The sequence below is a fragment of the Corythoichthys intestinalis genome, chromosome 15 (genome assembly GCF_030265065.1).
Source record: "Corythoichthys intestinalis isolate RoL2023-P3 chromosome 15, ASM3026506v1, whole genome shotgun sequence".
NCBI lineage: Eukaryota > Metazoa > Chordata > Actinopteri > Syngnathiformes > Syngnathidae > Corythoichthys > Corythoichthys intestinalis.
In genome coordinates, this window is record NC_080409.1 from 49727501 (window position 1) to 49744668 (window position 17168).

The following is a 17168-nucleotide window of genomic DNA, read 5'->3' on the forward strand; positions in this document are numbered from 1 at the left end:
CACCGATTTGTTAGATGATAAATAATCGATCCAAACAGAAAAATTGAAAAATAACGTTTAAAAGGGTAACTATATGAAAAAGAAAATCTCAACCACTCCTTGTTGTCTGCGAGTTCTGCATTGCGACCCTTATTATATCACCATGTTTCACCCATAAAATTAAAAAAAAAAAAAAATCTGGCTGTGGTCATTCACAGCTGTGTCTTGACACTCGGTAATACATGCTACTTGGAGTTTTTGGATCGAAGCAAGGTAAATATGCGATAATATCTTGTTAAAATCGTGGCGTCTTTAATTCTGCTCTCGCGTGATCTCGCCTCCAGTTAGGGATTTGCTGTTTAAAAAACATTGTTTTTTTAAAAATACCCTCCTGTTCAAAATTTTTCTTCCCCCAGAAAATTGAGATTTTAAACTTTCCAATGATGTATCCCACACGCATATCGGACAGTTTTCAAATTTGGCCAAATTGGGGGTCTCAGAGCGGTACTTCAAGTAACCTGAGTGTTTTCCGCCATATATATATACAGTATTGGCTTAAAGTTTGGAGACACCTCAAAGGTGGATACTTTGAAGAATGTAGAACACAAAACCTGTTTTCAGTTATTTCACTTTTTTTGCCATTCCACATGTTCGTTCATAGTTTTGATGTCTTCAGTGAGAATATACAATAGTAGTGAAAATATATAAAACACAAAAATCATGAATTGTGTCCAAACTTTTGACTTTTGTTTCAGTCTTCAACATGCTTTTCCCCCAGTACCACAAATGTAAAACTTTGCCTAAGATTACAAACTCTAAGTATAAAATTTACATAATTACACATATTATAAAGGCTGGTTACAAACTGTAGAAGTGCTGGCTGTCTCGTTACCTGTCGGCTTTGATTAGAGTTTTTTCGCGTTGTGCTTTAATTCCAAGTGCTTCCATGTTGAATTGGATATTGAGTTTTTAGCGCTCGACAGTCTTTCTGAGCCTGAGTTTGCAATGCACAGAGATATTTTTGTCATCTTTACTGGACGGATATGTGAAGTAATGGCTGTATATCCAGTGAGCAAATGCAGCCGTTTGTTGTATTTCTCCGGCTCCTTTACTGTTAGCATCCTGATAGGTAGCCACTAGCTAGGCTATGTTGTTGACCGCCATGGCAGACGGCGCGCGCACAGGAAGGATGGTAATACACGTGACCCGTTTTTTTCCCCCCGATGAGAAAACGTGAGATGTGATGTCACTCCCAAACTCAAGCGCAGTATTTTCTTTTCAAATGCTCTTCGTACATACCATAATTTTCGGACTATAAGCCGCTACTTTTTTCCTTCAATTTGAATCCTGCGGCTTATCGTCCAGTGCGGCTTATTTGTTGATTTATTTGGGTTAATAGGTAACACTTTATTTCACAGCGGTGTCATAACACTGTCATTAAACCATCATAATTAATGAAATGACATGATCATGGGCCTCTCTGAATGCTCATGTGATAGAATAGAATAGAATAGAATAGAATAGAAAGTGTCATCCGGCAAATTATGTCACTAACTCCATTTATTTCCATCTTGGATCTTTTACATCCATTCAAAAGTGAGATAATTTGCCAGATAACACTAAATGACATATGTTATAAGCATTCATTAATGCTCAGGACAGTGTCATGTCATAATTATGACAGTCTTATGGCACCACTGTCAAATAAAGTGTTACCAAATACCATTACTAGCAAGTAATGAAACAACTGGAACAGAAACTGAAGAAATAATTAGCACATAAAATTGTGATTCTGTAGCGCTGCAATGCATGCTAGGAGGCATGTTGGACAACAACAGTATTGACAGCAGGTGGCAGCAGAGGTTGACTGTCTCCCACAAGGGAGCGCTGATGGCCAAATGAAGCTTCTTGAAGCAATGAGGCTTTGCAGCCAATTAGTTCAAAGCTTCATGGTGGTTTCTTTGGTCTTATGGCAGTCGTATGATGCCGCTGTCGAATAAAGTGTTACCAGTTCCTATCTTTTGCTGTAAATTTCCCATAATACAGTGAGGGCAGCTGAGGCTTATAGTCCAGTGCGGCTTATCTATGAACAAATTCCGTTTTCGTGCCAAATTTGGTGGGTAGCGGCTTATAGTCAGGTGCGCCTTATAGTGCGAAAATTACGGTAACTACAATAGTCTTCATTCTATATACAGTATGAGGCAACAACAAAATAGTAACGCACAGGCACCGAGGAAACTAACTTTAATCAGATTACTGACTTGGAAAAATGAACGCGTTAGATTGCTCGTTACTGAAAGAAAGTAATCAGATTACAGTAACGCGTAACGCGTTACTGACAACACTGGTGCCGCGGCACACTGGTTGAAAAACACTTCCCTAGAGGCCTCCAGCATCCACCTCCTAAGCTCCGCCCCTGTCTTTCCTCATGTTTAGGTGAATACTACATTAAAGCACCTTGACCTGTCATGGAATGGTTTTGGGAATGAGGGGGCCCTAGCAATGGGTGAAGCTCTGAAATTCAACAGTACTCTGGTGCACCTCAACCTCAACAACAATCGCATCACCAATGAGGGTGTTAGCATGCTCTGCAAGGGTCTGGAGTACAACGACACACTCCGGGTTCTGATGGTGTGTAAATTGGTGAGAATCAGCTCAGTTGTTTGATGTAAAATCATTCTTTTATTTGGTCCTGCAGTTGGCTTACAATTCACTAACAGTAGAGGGAGCACTGTCTCTGGTTAACATGGTGAAGAAAACCCATAAAACTGCTTTGGAAGAGATTAATATATGTGTAAGTGCTTATTTTGACACCCATTTGACATAACCATACGCAAAAGATCAATGACCGGTATTATTTACAACCAATTGACTGTTTTGTTTTTTTAATTGGCGTAGAACGTTTTGGTCAATGAAAACTTTTTACATCTGCTGGAAGTAACTTGCGAAGAGCATCCTGGTTTAGATGTACAGTATGGAGGCGTTGGAGGGTTTATTGCCAAGAAGCCAGTAAAACGCATCGACCCAATGAAAGTCATCCAGGTTGGTTATCTTCTTTATATTCAATGTCTGTCATATTTCGACAAGTCTGAAGTTTACGCAACAGGTTTGTTGTTGTTGCGGCTTTGAGCTTGTTCGTCTGCGATGCCAACAACAAATTAGTGCTGCAAAGATTATCGATTATCTCGACTAATTTGATTAGAAATAAGATTTGAATCAAATTTTGCTGCTTTGAGGATTCGTTAAATACAGTGGCGTCTTAATGGTTTGTTTTGAAAGTGTTTGCATTTAGTTTTATTGATTTGGGTGTACACACTGGCCTTTAATGGCAACAGTGAATATGACATACCTCATTTCACATGGCTGAATCCAGCTGCTCCTTGTTAAGACCAACATAAGCCAAGTATTTATTTATTTTTTTTAATGCATTCGTAATTTAGTTTAGGTATATTTAGCTGTTTTTGTGGGATTATGTCTTTGAACCATTTGTTAAGTGCATTGCAAAAAAAAAAAAAAAAATTAGCATTTTATAGCATTTAAGCTAGCGGACTTTTGCGATGTAAGTCAGTCAATTGTTCTTTTGTTGTACCATAGACTTCATAATATATAGATTTTTTTAAGTCTATGGTTGTACTTAAATCCTCATGTATTATTTTTTTTTAACCTGTTTGAGGCTTAGCGCAAGTATTTTAATTTTTATATGTTCCTTATCCGATTACTCAATTATTCGAACTAACAAGTTCATCAATTAATCGGCTACTAAAATAATCGATAGCTGCAGCCCTAATGTAGAATAAAGATGAAAAATGTAATGACTCTAGTGTAGCCTAAAGTAGTAAAGTAGGAGTAGTGTTGCTTCAGATGTACTCAAGTAAAAGTAAAAAGTATTTCTTGGTAAAACCACTTTAAGAATTGAAAAAATGTAAATATTTTTCTCAAGTAAATTTCACATGGCTGAATCTAGCTGCTCCCTGTTCAGACCAACGTAAGCTAAGTTTTTGTTTTTAAATGCATTCATAATTTAGTTTATAAGTATATTTAGCCATTTTTTTGTGGGAATATGTCTTTGAACAATTTGTTAAACAAACAAAAAAAAAAAATTAGCATTTTATAGCATTTAAGCTGGCGGATTTTTGCAATGTAACTTAGCCTGTTGTCCTTTTGTTGTACTCAAATCTTCATGTATTAATCTTTTTATACTGTTTGAGGCTCAGCTCAGGGATTTTAATTTCTTATGTTCCTTATCCGATTACTCGGTTATTCGAACTAAGTATTTCATCAATTAATCGGGTACTAAAATAATCGATGGTTGCAGCCCTAATATAGAATGAAGATGAAAAATAATGACTCTAGTGTAGCCCAAAGTAGAGGAGCAAGAGTAGTGTTGCTTCAAATATCTACTCAAGTAAAATCAAAAAGTATTCCGTGGTAAAACTACTCTAATAAGTACATTTTTCTCAAAAAGTTACTCAAGTAAATTTCACATGGTTGAATACAGCTGCTCACTGTTAAGATCAACATAAGATAAGTTTTTGTTTTTTAAATGCATTCGTAATTTAGTTTCTAAGTATATTTAGCTGTTTTTTTTTTGTGGGAATATGTCTTTGAACAATTTGTTAAACAAACAAAAAAAAAAACATTAGCATTTTATAGCATTTAAGCTAGCGGACTTTTGCAATGTAAGTTAGCCAATTTTTCTTTTGTTGTACTTAAATCCTCATGTATTTTAAAAAAAAAATTTTATACTGTTTGAGGCCCAGCCCAGGGATTTTAATTTTTTATGTTCCTTATCTGCTTACTTGATTATTCGAACTAACTAGTTCATCGACTAATCGGCAACTAAAATAATCGATAGCTGCAGCCCTACAACAAACAGTGTTGTTAATCTTACTGAAAAAAAGTAATTAATTATAGTTACAAATTACTTCTCCCAAAAAGTAATTGAGTTAGTAACTCAATTACCTGAATGTAAGAGTAATTAGTTACTTGGCAAAGTAATTGGTGATAATTACTTTTTTTTTTTCCCTCAAAAAAAAAAAAAAAAAAAAACATTGGCCACACTATGTGAAGTTTTTTGTGAAGGTTTTTGGTACAATTGGCCCGAGCCCAATTCTTTACCCTAATTTACCCTTTACCCTGAATCAACTGTTAAAAGTTGTTAAAATTGCTCCCATTATTGCATTTGTTCCCTTCTCTCTACTTTCGACATATGAAAGTCTTAAAACTGTTTCATCATTTAAAGATAGATTCAAGTCAAGATTTTGCCGATTTAGAAGTATTTTAGATAAAAAGTTACTTAGGTTCGCTAGGAAGGTTCTCTACAACAGAGCCGTCCTAAAAAGTCTACTGCTTTAAGATGGCGGCTGTCTACTAACGTATTTAGTGCCATGCAGTGTTGTTAATTTTACTTTAAAAAGTAATTAATTACAGTTACAAATTACTTCTCCCAAAAAGTAATTGCGTTAGTAACTCAGTTACCTGAATGTAAGAGTAATTAGTTACTTGGCAAAGTAACTAGTGATTTTTTTTTTTTCTCAAAAAAAAAAAAAAAAAAAAAAAAAACAGGTCACACAATGTGAAGCTTAAAGGGTTTGGGGGACAATTGGCCCAAGCCCAATTCTTTACCCTCCACTTAACTAGACACAAGGGTATTGCGATAACTAGCTAGTAACCTTTGCTATGTGTGGAAGTGATTTAAAGTTGTGAATCAATCGTTAAAGTTGTTAAAATTTCTCCCGTTATTGCATTAGTTCCCTTCTGTCTACTTTAAACATGTGTAAGTTTTAAAACTGTTTCATCATTTAAAGATAGATTTAAGTTAAGATTTTGCCGATTTAGGAGCATTTTAGATTTTAAAAAATTACTTAGGTTCGCTAGGAAGGATCTCTACATCCGGGCCTTCCTGAGAGGTCTACTGCTTTAAGATGGCGGCTGTTTACAAACGCTTGTAGTCCTTAAAACATGTTGGCAATGCAGCAGTGTCTGACATCTGCATCTAGTTCTATAATATGATATCTACCGTGTCATGTGGGCGTAGTTTGTCGGCTATGGCTGCAGTCAGGTATTATTGGAGCCATCTAGCATCGCGGTTGCAACGGCGTCTTCCCCACTCCTGCTCTGCTCTCGTCCCCGTGAGTCCGTTTCTCTCAGACTTTTTTTTATTCAACCAACTTAGTAACGCATAGTAACGCACGCCTTTCCCGCCTCAGTAACGGTAACGGCGTTGCCAAGATGAGAAAAGTAATTAATTAGATTACTCATTACTGAAAAAAATAACGCCGTTAGTAACGCCGTTATATTGTAACGCCGTTATTAACAACACTGACAACAAAGTATACAATGAGTTTTAGTAAAGCCTGTTTTCAATCATTTGATTCAAATATATCTTTTTTGCATTTATTGAAGGACTATCTGGATCAGCACAAGCTTCGTCTTTGGGATTTCTTCCGAAATATTGACAAAGATGCCACCATGCGAGTCCCTGTGGTTGACTTCAGGAATGCGATGCAGGTTTGAATAGGGGTGGGAACCCCTTGGTACCTCACGATAAGATACAATTCGAGATACAAAGCTCACAATAACGACAATCTTACGATATGGCGATAAAACGATTATCGATGCATTGGTCAGGAAATCATTCTAAAAACAACTAATAAACAGAAAAAGAAGCTATCTTCATTCTTCTGCTGTAAGTTTATCACGAATAGATGTAGGAGGGTGGCAGCGAATGAACCCTACCCTTCAGACAGGCCCCTCCCACTTCTATGGCCGTCAGTGGCAGCCAATGCCAGGCAACGAGGCCATTTTGGGCCATTTCAGGTCATTATCATTGGATTTTCTGTCACTTCCTGTTGATTTGGGGGGCATTTTATTGGTCATTTCCTGATTATTTTAGGTTACAGAACAGGAAGTGGCCCGAGAATGAATAGATAATGACTCAAACTCAGCAGGACTTACTTATACTTAATACTTACGTACTTTTTTAACAACAAACTATGGGCGCAACCTATCTGCCGGAGCGACGTATACGAAGGTACGTATATACGGTATACTGTATATACTGACTCTGTCCTTTCAAATTTTAACAGCAGTCAAACGTTCCCTTGGATCGATTCCAGATCGAGGAACTTATCCAGAGGCTCGACCGTGACAGGACAGGAATAGTGGACTACAGGTGACTATATCCCATAATGTTAGGTTATACATCCCTGTTTGTCCTTTGTATTGCGCCGCTCATTTTATTGTGATGTGATTGTAATGTCAGTCTTTTTGGCATGTGGCAAAATGGCTTTTGGCATATGGCACTTTTTTTTTTCTTTTGGCATATGGCATTTTTTGCTGGCCATGCACGTCCATGCCACAGACGGCCATGCATTACAGTGCATTGACATTCACCTGGCACCTAATGCACGCCCAAATTTCCCATTCATTTTTAATAGCAGAAAAACATGTGGTTGTGATTTTTGACCATACGCTTACCATTACAGCGCAATGAGATTCAACTGGCACCTATGTAAGTCGATGCCATTGACAGCTAGTTTGCCATATGCCCAAAAAATGCCACATGCCAAAACCCATTTTGCCTTATGCCAAAAAATATGCCATATGCCCCTTCACATCCTCAGCTGCGGCTTTGCAAAGATGGGAAAAGTAATTAATTAGATTACTCACTACTGAAATAAATGACGCCGTTAGGAACGCCGTTGTTATCAACAATGGACGTCACCAGAATTGCTGAAAAAATATCGCTGTTCCATGATGCACTTTTTGGGAGGAACCACGATGAAATGGTAAGAAACAGTGGTATTTGACAAATGTCAAAATGGCTTTTGGCATATGGTATTTTTTGGGCATATGGCAAAATGGCTTTTGGCTTGTGGCAAAATGGCTTTTGGCAAATGGAAGTTTTTGTCGGGATTAGTCAGGTGAGGGTTGGAACCAGAATGCAGATTCAGCAACAGGCTTGACAGTTTGGCCAGGAGGCCGTTTATTGCAATCAGAGGCAGAATGTAGGGACAGCAACAAGAGGCAGACCAGATTACTTGAAAGCAGGCGTGGTTGGAAGTCAGTCAAGATGAGCAGGCAGGATATCACATGAAGGAGGTCTCAGGACGTGAAGCTTTGTGCTGGAACGATCAGACAGTGAAGTGATGTGAGCCTGCCACTTAAATACTCCCCTAACGATGATCAGTAGCAGCTGTGCCAAGCCGAGAGGCGGGAAAAGGCAGGTGAGTGAACCAGAGAGGCAGGGAACATGACAGGGCCCCCCCTCAACGGCCGGCACCCGACGGCCCAGGCGCCCCAGGATGGGCAGCGTGGAAGGCACGGATGAGGGCAGGGTCCACGATGAACCGGGAGGGAATCCAGGAGCGCTCCTCCGGGCCGTACCCCTCCCAATCGACCAGATACTGGAAACCCCGGCCGCGACGCCGCACCGCCAGGAGCCGCCGGACAGAATAGACCAGGCCGCCATCCACAAACCGGGCGGGGGGCGGGGGTCTGGCCGGAGGGACAAGACGACTTGCACGGGCTGGTTTCAGCTGACTGACATGAAATGTGGGATGGACTCTCATGGACTTTGGCAACTGCAGGCGCACGGAGACTGGATTAATAACTTTAGAAACCGGAAAGGGACCCACAAACCTGGGAGCAAGCTTCCTTGACTGGACCTTCAAAGGCAGATGTCGTGTGGACAGCCAGACCCGGTCACCTGTAGCGTACGTCGGTGCAGCAGACCTCTTGCGATCCGCAGCAGTCTTGTAGATGGCCGAACGACGGAGCAGAATGCGTCGAGCTCGTTCCCAGGTCCGGCGGCATCTACGGATTAAGGCGAGAGCTGATGGAACTGGAGAGTTGGTATCAAGAGCAGGGAAGAGCGAGGGCTGAAAGCCATGCACAACATGGAAGGGTGAGAAGCCTGTCGCTGATGATGGAAGAGTGTTATGTGCCACCTCAAGCCACATCAACTTCTCGCTCCACGTGGAGGGGTCCTGGGACGCCAGGCAACGAAGACCAGTCTCCAAGATTTGGTTCAGCCGCTCCGCTTGACCGTTGGACTGGGGATGGAATCCAGATGAAAGACTAACCGTAGCCCCTATCATCCTGCAGAAGGCTTTCCAGAAAGCTGAAACAAACTGTGGACCCCTATCAGAAACTACATCAGTGGGGAAGCCATGCACGCGGAATATGTTGTACATGAGTACTTGCGCCAACGCCTTGGCAGAAGGTAATTTAGGCAATGGGATGAAATGTGCCATCTTGGAAAATCTGTCTACTACTGTGAGAACAACGGTGTTTCCAGAGGATGGGGGTAAACCAGTTACGAAGTCCATACATATGTGTGACCAGGGTTTGGATGGTATTGGTAAGGGATGGAGCCCACCAGCTGGTCTGCACGAAGATGGCTTACAGGAGGCACATACTGAGCAGGCGTTGACGTATTCGGTAACGTCATTGCGCATGGCTTTCCACCAGAACCTCTGAGATATGACAAAAATTGTTTTGGTGATACCTGGATGACAAGAGGTCTTGAGAGTGTGGGCCCAGTGGATAACCTGACCGCGAAGCTCAGGCACCACATATAGCTTTTCTTTGGGGCAGTCTGAAGGGGTCTCTGTGGACTCGAGAGCGGATTTTACCTTTGCCTCGATATCCCACGACAGCACAGATAAAAAACAGGATTCAGGCACAATTGGCATTGGTTCAGAGGGGTTTTTCCTTGATTCAAATATCCTCGACAATGCGTCTGGTTTCGTGTTCTTGGAGCCTGGTCGATATGAGATATGGAATTGGAACCGATTAAAGAACAGAGACCAACGGGCCTGACGTGAATTCAAGCGTTTAGCAGTTTTGAGGTATGACAGGTTCTTGTGGTCTGTCCAGATCAAAAAGGGCTGTGAAGTGCCTTCAAGCCAGTGCCGCCATTCTTCTATGGCTAGTTTGATTGCTAATAGTTCCCTGTCACCAACATCATAATTTTTCTCAGTGTCTGACAATTTTTTGGACATGAAATAGCAGGGGTGAAGTTTACCGTCCGTGGGATTTCTCTGGGAGAGCACTGCTCCTACTCCCACGTCTGAGGCATCCACTTCCAGAATGAATTGGTGAGCAGGGTCCGGCAAGGAGAGAATGGGGGCAGAGGTGAAGCGGTTCTTGAGCAGATCAAAGGCCTTCTGGCATGGCTCTGACCACAGGAAGAGTCTATGAGTGGAAGTAAGACAATGCAGGGGTGAGGCAATAGTGCTATAATTCTTAATGAATTTCCTGTAAAAATTAGCAAAACCCAGGAATCGCTGTAGCTCTTTTAGGTTCTTTGGTACAGGCCAGTTCAGGACGGCTGAAATCTTGTCAGGATCCATCTTGACCTTACCCTCGGCGAGAATGTAACCGAGAAATGGAACGGAGGATTTATGGAAATCACATTTTTCAGCCTTGACATACAACTGGTTCCGCAGGAGTCTCTGAAGTACTGCCCGTACATGCTGCTGGTGCGATTCCTGGTCGTGGGAGAAAATCAAAATATCGTCAAGATACACGAATACATTCTTATTAAGCAGGTCACCAAGAACATTGTTTACAAGATTTTGGAATATGGCAGGTGCGTTGGTGAGTCCAAATGGCATGACAAGATATTCATAATGTCCTGAAGGGGTGTTGAAGGCCGTCTTCCACTCGTCTCCTTGCCGTATACGCACCAAATGGTACGCATTACGCAAGTCCAGTTTAGAGAAGACTTTGGCACCCTCCAATAACTCAAAGGCAGACGATATTAGTGGAAGAGGATAACGATTCTTGACCGTGATTAGATTTAGGCCTCTATAGTCAATGCATGGCCTTAATGTCTTGTCTTTCTTCTCTACAAAAAAGAAACCGGCCCCGGCCGGGGAAGACGAAGGACGTATCAGGCCTGCGGCCAGGCATTCCTTTATGTATGAGTCCATGGCCTTACGTTCAGGTGCAGACAACGAATAGAGCTTTCCTCGTGGTGGGGTGGTACCGGGCAAAAGCTCGATCGCACAATTTATGTCTCTAAATGGGGGAAGTGAAGTGGCTTTGCTTTTACTGAAGACCTCCGACAGGTCATGATAACAACTTGGAACATTGGCGAGATCAGAAGGAGGGACCAGAGTTTGAGGAAGTCGAGGAAAACACATGTCTGTACAGTCTTTTCCCCACTTTATTATATTGCCAGAGTTCCAGTCTAACTGTGGGTTGTGTTGCTTTAACCATGGTAAACCAAGGATTAGGTCATGGGGCATGTGCTCAAAAACGTGAAGGCAAAGATTCTCAGAATGGTTGTCTGTAAACGTCACACAAACCGATTGAGTTTGATGGGTGACTGATCCAAGGGGAGTGCCATCGACAGCCTTGACCGACAGGGGGCTACTCAGACGAATCAGGCAGGGTGACAGACGCCTGGCAAGATTGAAGTTGATCATGTTAGCTTCTGAACCAGAGTCAATAAAAGCTGAAACTGTAACATGACTATGGGGTGAGGACAAGGTAACTGAAGGAGTGATGTTTCCCGAATTATTAATGATAGTCTGGCTCACCTGGACAGAGGGGTTAGCTGGGTATGATGCGGCCTTGACTTGACAGTTATTGACTACATGACCACGTTGTCCACAGTAAAAACATAGTCCTTCTCTTGCTCTGCGTTGACGTTCCCCTGGGGTGAGGAGAGTACGGCCCAGCTGCATCGGCTCCTCAGGTGTTTGTTCTTGCGGACGAAGGGAGTGAGGCAAGCGCCGTTGAGGTGACGGCAGGAAGGTGTGGGGGTTGCCTTGATCGCGATGAGGATGTTGGCGTGGCAGACGTTTTCCTTCCTGGTCTCGCTCGGCAAGGCGTCGGTCGATCTGCATGGCCAGTGCAATAAGGGAGTCCAAGTCGTCCGGGATGTCGATGGCTACCATGGCAAGCTTGATGGGGTCAGACAAGGCTTGAAAAAATACATCAGACAGTGCGGATGGGTTCCAGTCACTGTCTGCTGCTAGCGTTCGGAAATCAATGGCGAAGTCGGCCACCCGGCGTTTCCCCTGTCGCAGGTTCATTAGGGCTAACGACGCTTCTCTCCCCGGTGGTTTACTTTGAAAAACTTGTTTCAAGGAGGTGGTGAAAGTCAGATATGATGAACAGACAGGCGAGTTGCGGCTCCATTCAGCAGTGGCCCAAGCTGCGGCTTTTCCCGAGAGGTGAGAAATTGCATAAGCCACCTTGGAACGCTCAGACACAAAAGCAGAGGCTTGCAATTCAAAGTGGAGCTCACATTGTGTTAGGAAGGTGCGAACGTCTCCCGTGTCACCCGAAAAGCGTTCCGGGCGGGACAGTTGTAAGTTCACTTGTGTGACAGGCGCCCCCGCTTGACCCTCGGAGAGAGAGTTGGGTTGGTCCACAGGAACAGAGGCCGGCCTGGCAGATTGGGCTGTTGGTTGAAGTTGAATAGCGATGTTTGCGAGCTGAGAGTTCAAGTTCTGTATCATTGACGCTTGTCGATCAGTTGTCTTTTTCAGGAATTCATGGAGGGAGGAAATCTGTTCCTCCTGCTGCAGGATTCGCTGTCCCTGGACTCGGAGGGCCACGTGAAGCGGATTTGAATCTGCGGGTTCCATATTGTGGTCTGATCGTTCTGTCGGGATTAGTCAGGTGAGGGTTGGAACCAGAATGCAGATTCAGCAACAGGCTTGACAGTTTGGCCAGGAGGCCGTTTATTGCAATCAGAGGCAGAATGTAGGGACAGCAACAAGAGGCAGACCAGATTACTTGAAAGCAGGCGTGGTTGGAAGTCAGTCAAGATGAGCAGGCAGGATATCACATGAAGGAGGTCTCAGGACGTGAAGCTTTGTGCTGGAACGATCAGACAGTGAAGTGATGTGAGCCTGCCACTTAAATACTCCCCTAACGATGATCAGTAGCAGCTGTGCCAAGCCGAGAGGCGGGAAAAGGCAGGTGAGTGAACCAGAGAGGCAGGGAACATGACAGTTTTTTTGGGTATATGACAAAATGGCTATTGGTATATGGCAAAATGACTTTTGACATATGGCATTTTTGCGGGGTATATGACATTTTTTTTGGCAATGGCAAAATGGCTTTTGGCATATGGCATTTTTTGCAGGCCATGCACATCCATGCCATTGACCGCCATGCAAGTCCAAATTTCCCATTCATTTTCAATGGCAGAAAAACATGTGGTTGTGATTTTTCACCGATCACTTACCATTACAGCGCATAGACATTCAACTGGCACCCAAGTAAGGCAGTGCCATTGACAGCCATTCACGTCCAAATTTCCCATTCATTTTCAATGGCAGAAAAACATGTATCGGTAGTTGTGATTTTTGACCATACACAATGACGCGCAATGACATTTAATTGGCACCCATGTAAGTCGATTTCATTACAGCTATTTTGCCATATGCCAAAAAAACTGCCATATGCCCCTTCACATCCTCAGTAATGGTAACAGCGTTGCAAAGTTGTAAAAAGTAATTAATTAGATTTCTCGTCACTACTGAAAAAAATAAAGCCGTTAGGAACACCGTTCTACTCTAACACCGTTATTAGCAACACTGGACGTCACCAGAATTGGTGAAAAAATATTGGTGTTCCATGATGCATTTTTTGGGTGGGACCACTATGAAAATAATTTTGGCATATGGCATTTTTTTTGCCATACGGCAAAATGGTGTTTTGCATATGGCAATTTTTTGGTATATGACAAAATGGCTTTTGGCATATGGCATTTTTTGGGTTATATGCCATTTTTTTTGGCATATGGCAAAATGGCTTCTTGCATATGGCAATTTTTGCAGGCCATGCACGTCCATGCCATTGACAGCCATGCACGTCCAAATTTCCAATTTCTTTTCAATGGCAGAAAAACCATACCATTACAATGCAATGACATTCAACTAGTACAAATGTAAGTTGATGCTATTTTGTCATATGCCAAAAAACTACCTTATGCCAAAAAAAAAAAAAACTACCATACAGTATATCAAAAGCCATTTTGTGATATGCCCAAAAAATGCCATATGCCAAAAACCATTTTGCCATATGCCAAATAAACTCCCATATATCAAAAGCCATTTGGCCATATGCCCAAAAAATGCCTAATGCCAAAAAACATTTTGCCATATGCCAAAAAAAAACTGCCATATGCCAAAAGCCATTTTGCCATATGTCAAATACCACTTTTCGTTCTCCCCGTGCTTCCTATTTTTAGCAAGTGTCCAAATCTGATCTGGCCTGTTCAGAATGGCCACAAAATTGACACACCTGACAGCTTTCTGTAGCAAAAAACACATCATCTAGCATAGTCACTCCCATCTGGGCAGTTCAGACTGAGAAGAATCTTATCCAAATCTGGTATAAAACTACCTTCGGAATGTGGTTTCAATCTTTCAATGCTTTGAAACTATTTAGACTACAAAAGAGCCTTCCACTTTCAATTTAGATGAGCTAAAAATCAGATTTTGCCGCCAGTCTGAATAGAGCCTTAGTTATCTATTATTGTGTATGAATGGATACTAGGGTTGTTCCGATCATGTTTTTTTGCTCCCGATCGTTTTAGTTTGAGTATTTGGTGATCCCGATATTTCCCGATTCGATTGTTTGTTTTTTTTTGCTCCCGATTCAATTCCAATCATTCCTGATAATTTTTCCCGATCATATACATTTTGGCAATGCATTAAGAAATAAAATGAATAAAACTCGAATATATACATTCAAGATACAGTACATAAGTACTGTATTTGTTTATTATGACAGTAAGTCCTCAAGATGGCATTTACATTATTAACATTCTTTCTGTGAGAGGGATCCAAGGATAGAATGACTTGTAATTCTTAAAGGATAAATGTGACTTTGTATATTGTGACTAAATATTGCCATCTAGTGTATTTGTTGAGCTTTCAGTAAATGATACTGTAGCCATTTAACTGTTCTGCCCAAATGCATGATGGGAAGTGCAACCATGACTGTGCGTAGTGGCAACAATTGATATATCTTCTCTGCGTTGGGAAATAACATAAGGTGTTAAGAAAAAGATCGATTGCTACCTTGCTTCCCCAAATTGCTTCCCATGATATTTCTAATCGTAGGGCGAGGGATTATAAGGCGTTAGCTAATTAAAAACAGGCTCCAAAGGCTGCTGAAATTCACTCTACTCATTTTACGCTGCCTTTTATCTCTCTATATAGGCAAAACGGCGCCATCATAGATTGAGTGTGACAATGCGTGAGCGGGTCGTGCAACGCATGCGTTAATTGCGTTAAATATTTTAATGTGATTAATTTTTTAAAAATGAATTACCGCCGTTAACGCGATAAATTTGATAGTCCTACTTCAAGCCAAAACTAAAGACTCTGGATGAGTGTAAGTCATTTTGTCTGTAACGTTAAATACAATTAGAAAACAATTTAATAAAAAAAAAAAAAAAAATTTAAAAAAGGCATGTCCGATATTTTTTTGCTGATTCCGATACTTTGAAAATGACGTGATCGGACATCCCGATCGATCGTGACATCTTTAATGGATACCATTAAATTAATTTTATTAATTAATTGTATGCAGGGGTCTGGCAGATACCAGGAAGCAAATGGTGCGCAACCACCGGCGACAACTGCGCAAAGTCGCATCTCGACAGAAGAAAGAGAAGCATAAGAGCGATCGCATTCTCAAGACTTTCCAGAGCGCCGTGGAAGCCGTGACGCCTCTCGCCTCTGTGGTTATATCTCCAGGGGATATTAAAGAAGATTCGACAGGGCCCCATCACTTCTCGGCCACTCCTCTCAGTTCTTGGCACCGCATTGTAACGTCAAACAGTGGCCGGTACACGGTTTCTAACCCCAGCAATGATCAAGTCCACTTGCCTATGTTAGTAGGCGTACACTCCCAGCGTTTCACTAAGTCTCCAAATTTCCACACGCGTTCCCAGCCCAATTTGCTGACTACCTCCCGTCAATCTGACCGAGGCGTATCCGCCCCCGCACGGGCCGTACGTTCCAATCCCGAGATCAGCCACAACAAGCTTAAGCCACTAACGGTTGACCACCTGACCAAGTCCAGACCTGCTCTTGACACCACACCGCTTGGCATTAAAGCCAAAAAAGGGAAGAAATCTAAAGCAAAGAAACATGTGGAGAAGAACTTAAAGAATTCCAAAAAGTGATTGAAAAATTAAACTGAACAAATTTGACAGTATTTTGGCGTGATTCAAATACCAGTTGTGTCTCTTTAACTCTTGAAAGTGAATAAATATAACATATTAACATCATTCTGTCATTATTTAGTATTTATCTCAAGTTAGTGTGCTAGCTAGGGTACTCTCGAGTTACTAACTGTACATTCTGGGACATTCCGTGTTGACTTCCTGTTTATTTTTGATCTTTTTTTTTTTTATTTAAGAGGATTTACGGGCCGCTTCCGGTTCATTGGTTACAACCTGTTGATTTTGTTGGATTTCCACATTACTTCCTGTTGATTTTGTGTCACTTCCTGTTGGGTTTGGGGGCATTTTTGGGCCAGTTCCTTGTTAACCCTTTAACACCGAACGTGTCGGCAGCGACGCGTTTACGCATGTCGTCTTTGAAGCTTCGTCACGCTGTAATTACGTCACCCACCTGCCGCTGGTTGGTCTCATTTGAAAGTGCGGAAGTTCATGTCCACACCACTTTTTATTTGAAGTCAATCGACCAAGAAAAACGGGAAATAATGTCATTTGAGTTTTATGGTTTTATTACACTCATAAATATTAGGGCTGTCAAAATTATCACGTTAACGGGCGGTAATTAATTTTTTAAATTAATCACGTTAAAATATTTGATGTAATTAACGCACATGTCCCGCTCAGACAGATTTAAATGACAGTAGAGTGAAATGCCCACTTGTTAATTGTGTTTTATGGAGTTTTGCCGCCCTCTGCTGGCGCTTGGGTGTGACTGATTTTATAGGCTTCAGCACCCATGAGCATTGTGTAAGTAATTATTGACATCAAAAATGGCGGGCTACTAGTTTATTTTTTGATTGAAAATTTTATTAAAACGAAAACATTAAGAGGGGTATTAATATTAAATTTCTATAACTTGTACTAACATTTATCTTTTAAGAACTACAAGTCTTTCTATCCATGGATCGCTTTAACAGAATGTTAATAATGTTAATGCCATCTTGTTTATTTGTTATAATAAACA

At 41.6% G+C, this 17168-nt stretch overlaps 1 protein-coding gene across 4 annotated transcripts in view; it reads left to right on the plus strand.

Annotated features, from left to right (window-relative positions):
- LOC130931176 (leucine-rich repeat-containing protein 74A) overlaps positions 1-16722 on the plus strand; it is a 49365-nt gene extending 32643 nt beyond the window's left edge. For all 4 annotated transcript variants that reach the window (XM_057859744.1, XM_057859746.1, XM_057859747.1 and 1 more), the window contains 6 exons: positions 2416-2610; positions 2678-2773; positions 2878-3021; positions 6385-6489; positions 7068-7153; positions 15550-16722. In XM_057859744.1, coding sequence (XP_057715727.1) covers positions 2416-2610; positions 2678-2773; positions 2878-3021; positions 6385-6489; positions 7068-7153; positions 15550-16147 — 1224 coding nt within the window. In that variant the 3' untranslated portion in view covers positions 16148-16722. The remainder of the gene's footprint in view (positions 1-2415; positions 2611-2677; positions 2774-2877; positions 3022-6384; positions 6490-7067; positions 7154-15549) is intronic.
- The last annotated feature ends 446 nt before the right edge of the window (positions 16723-17168 follow it).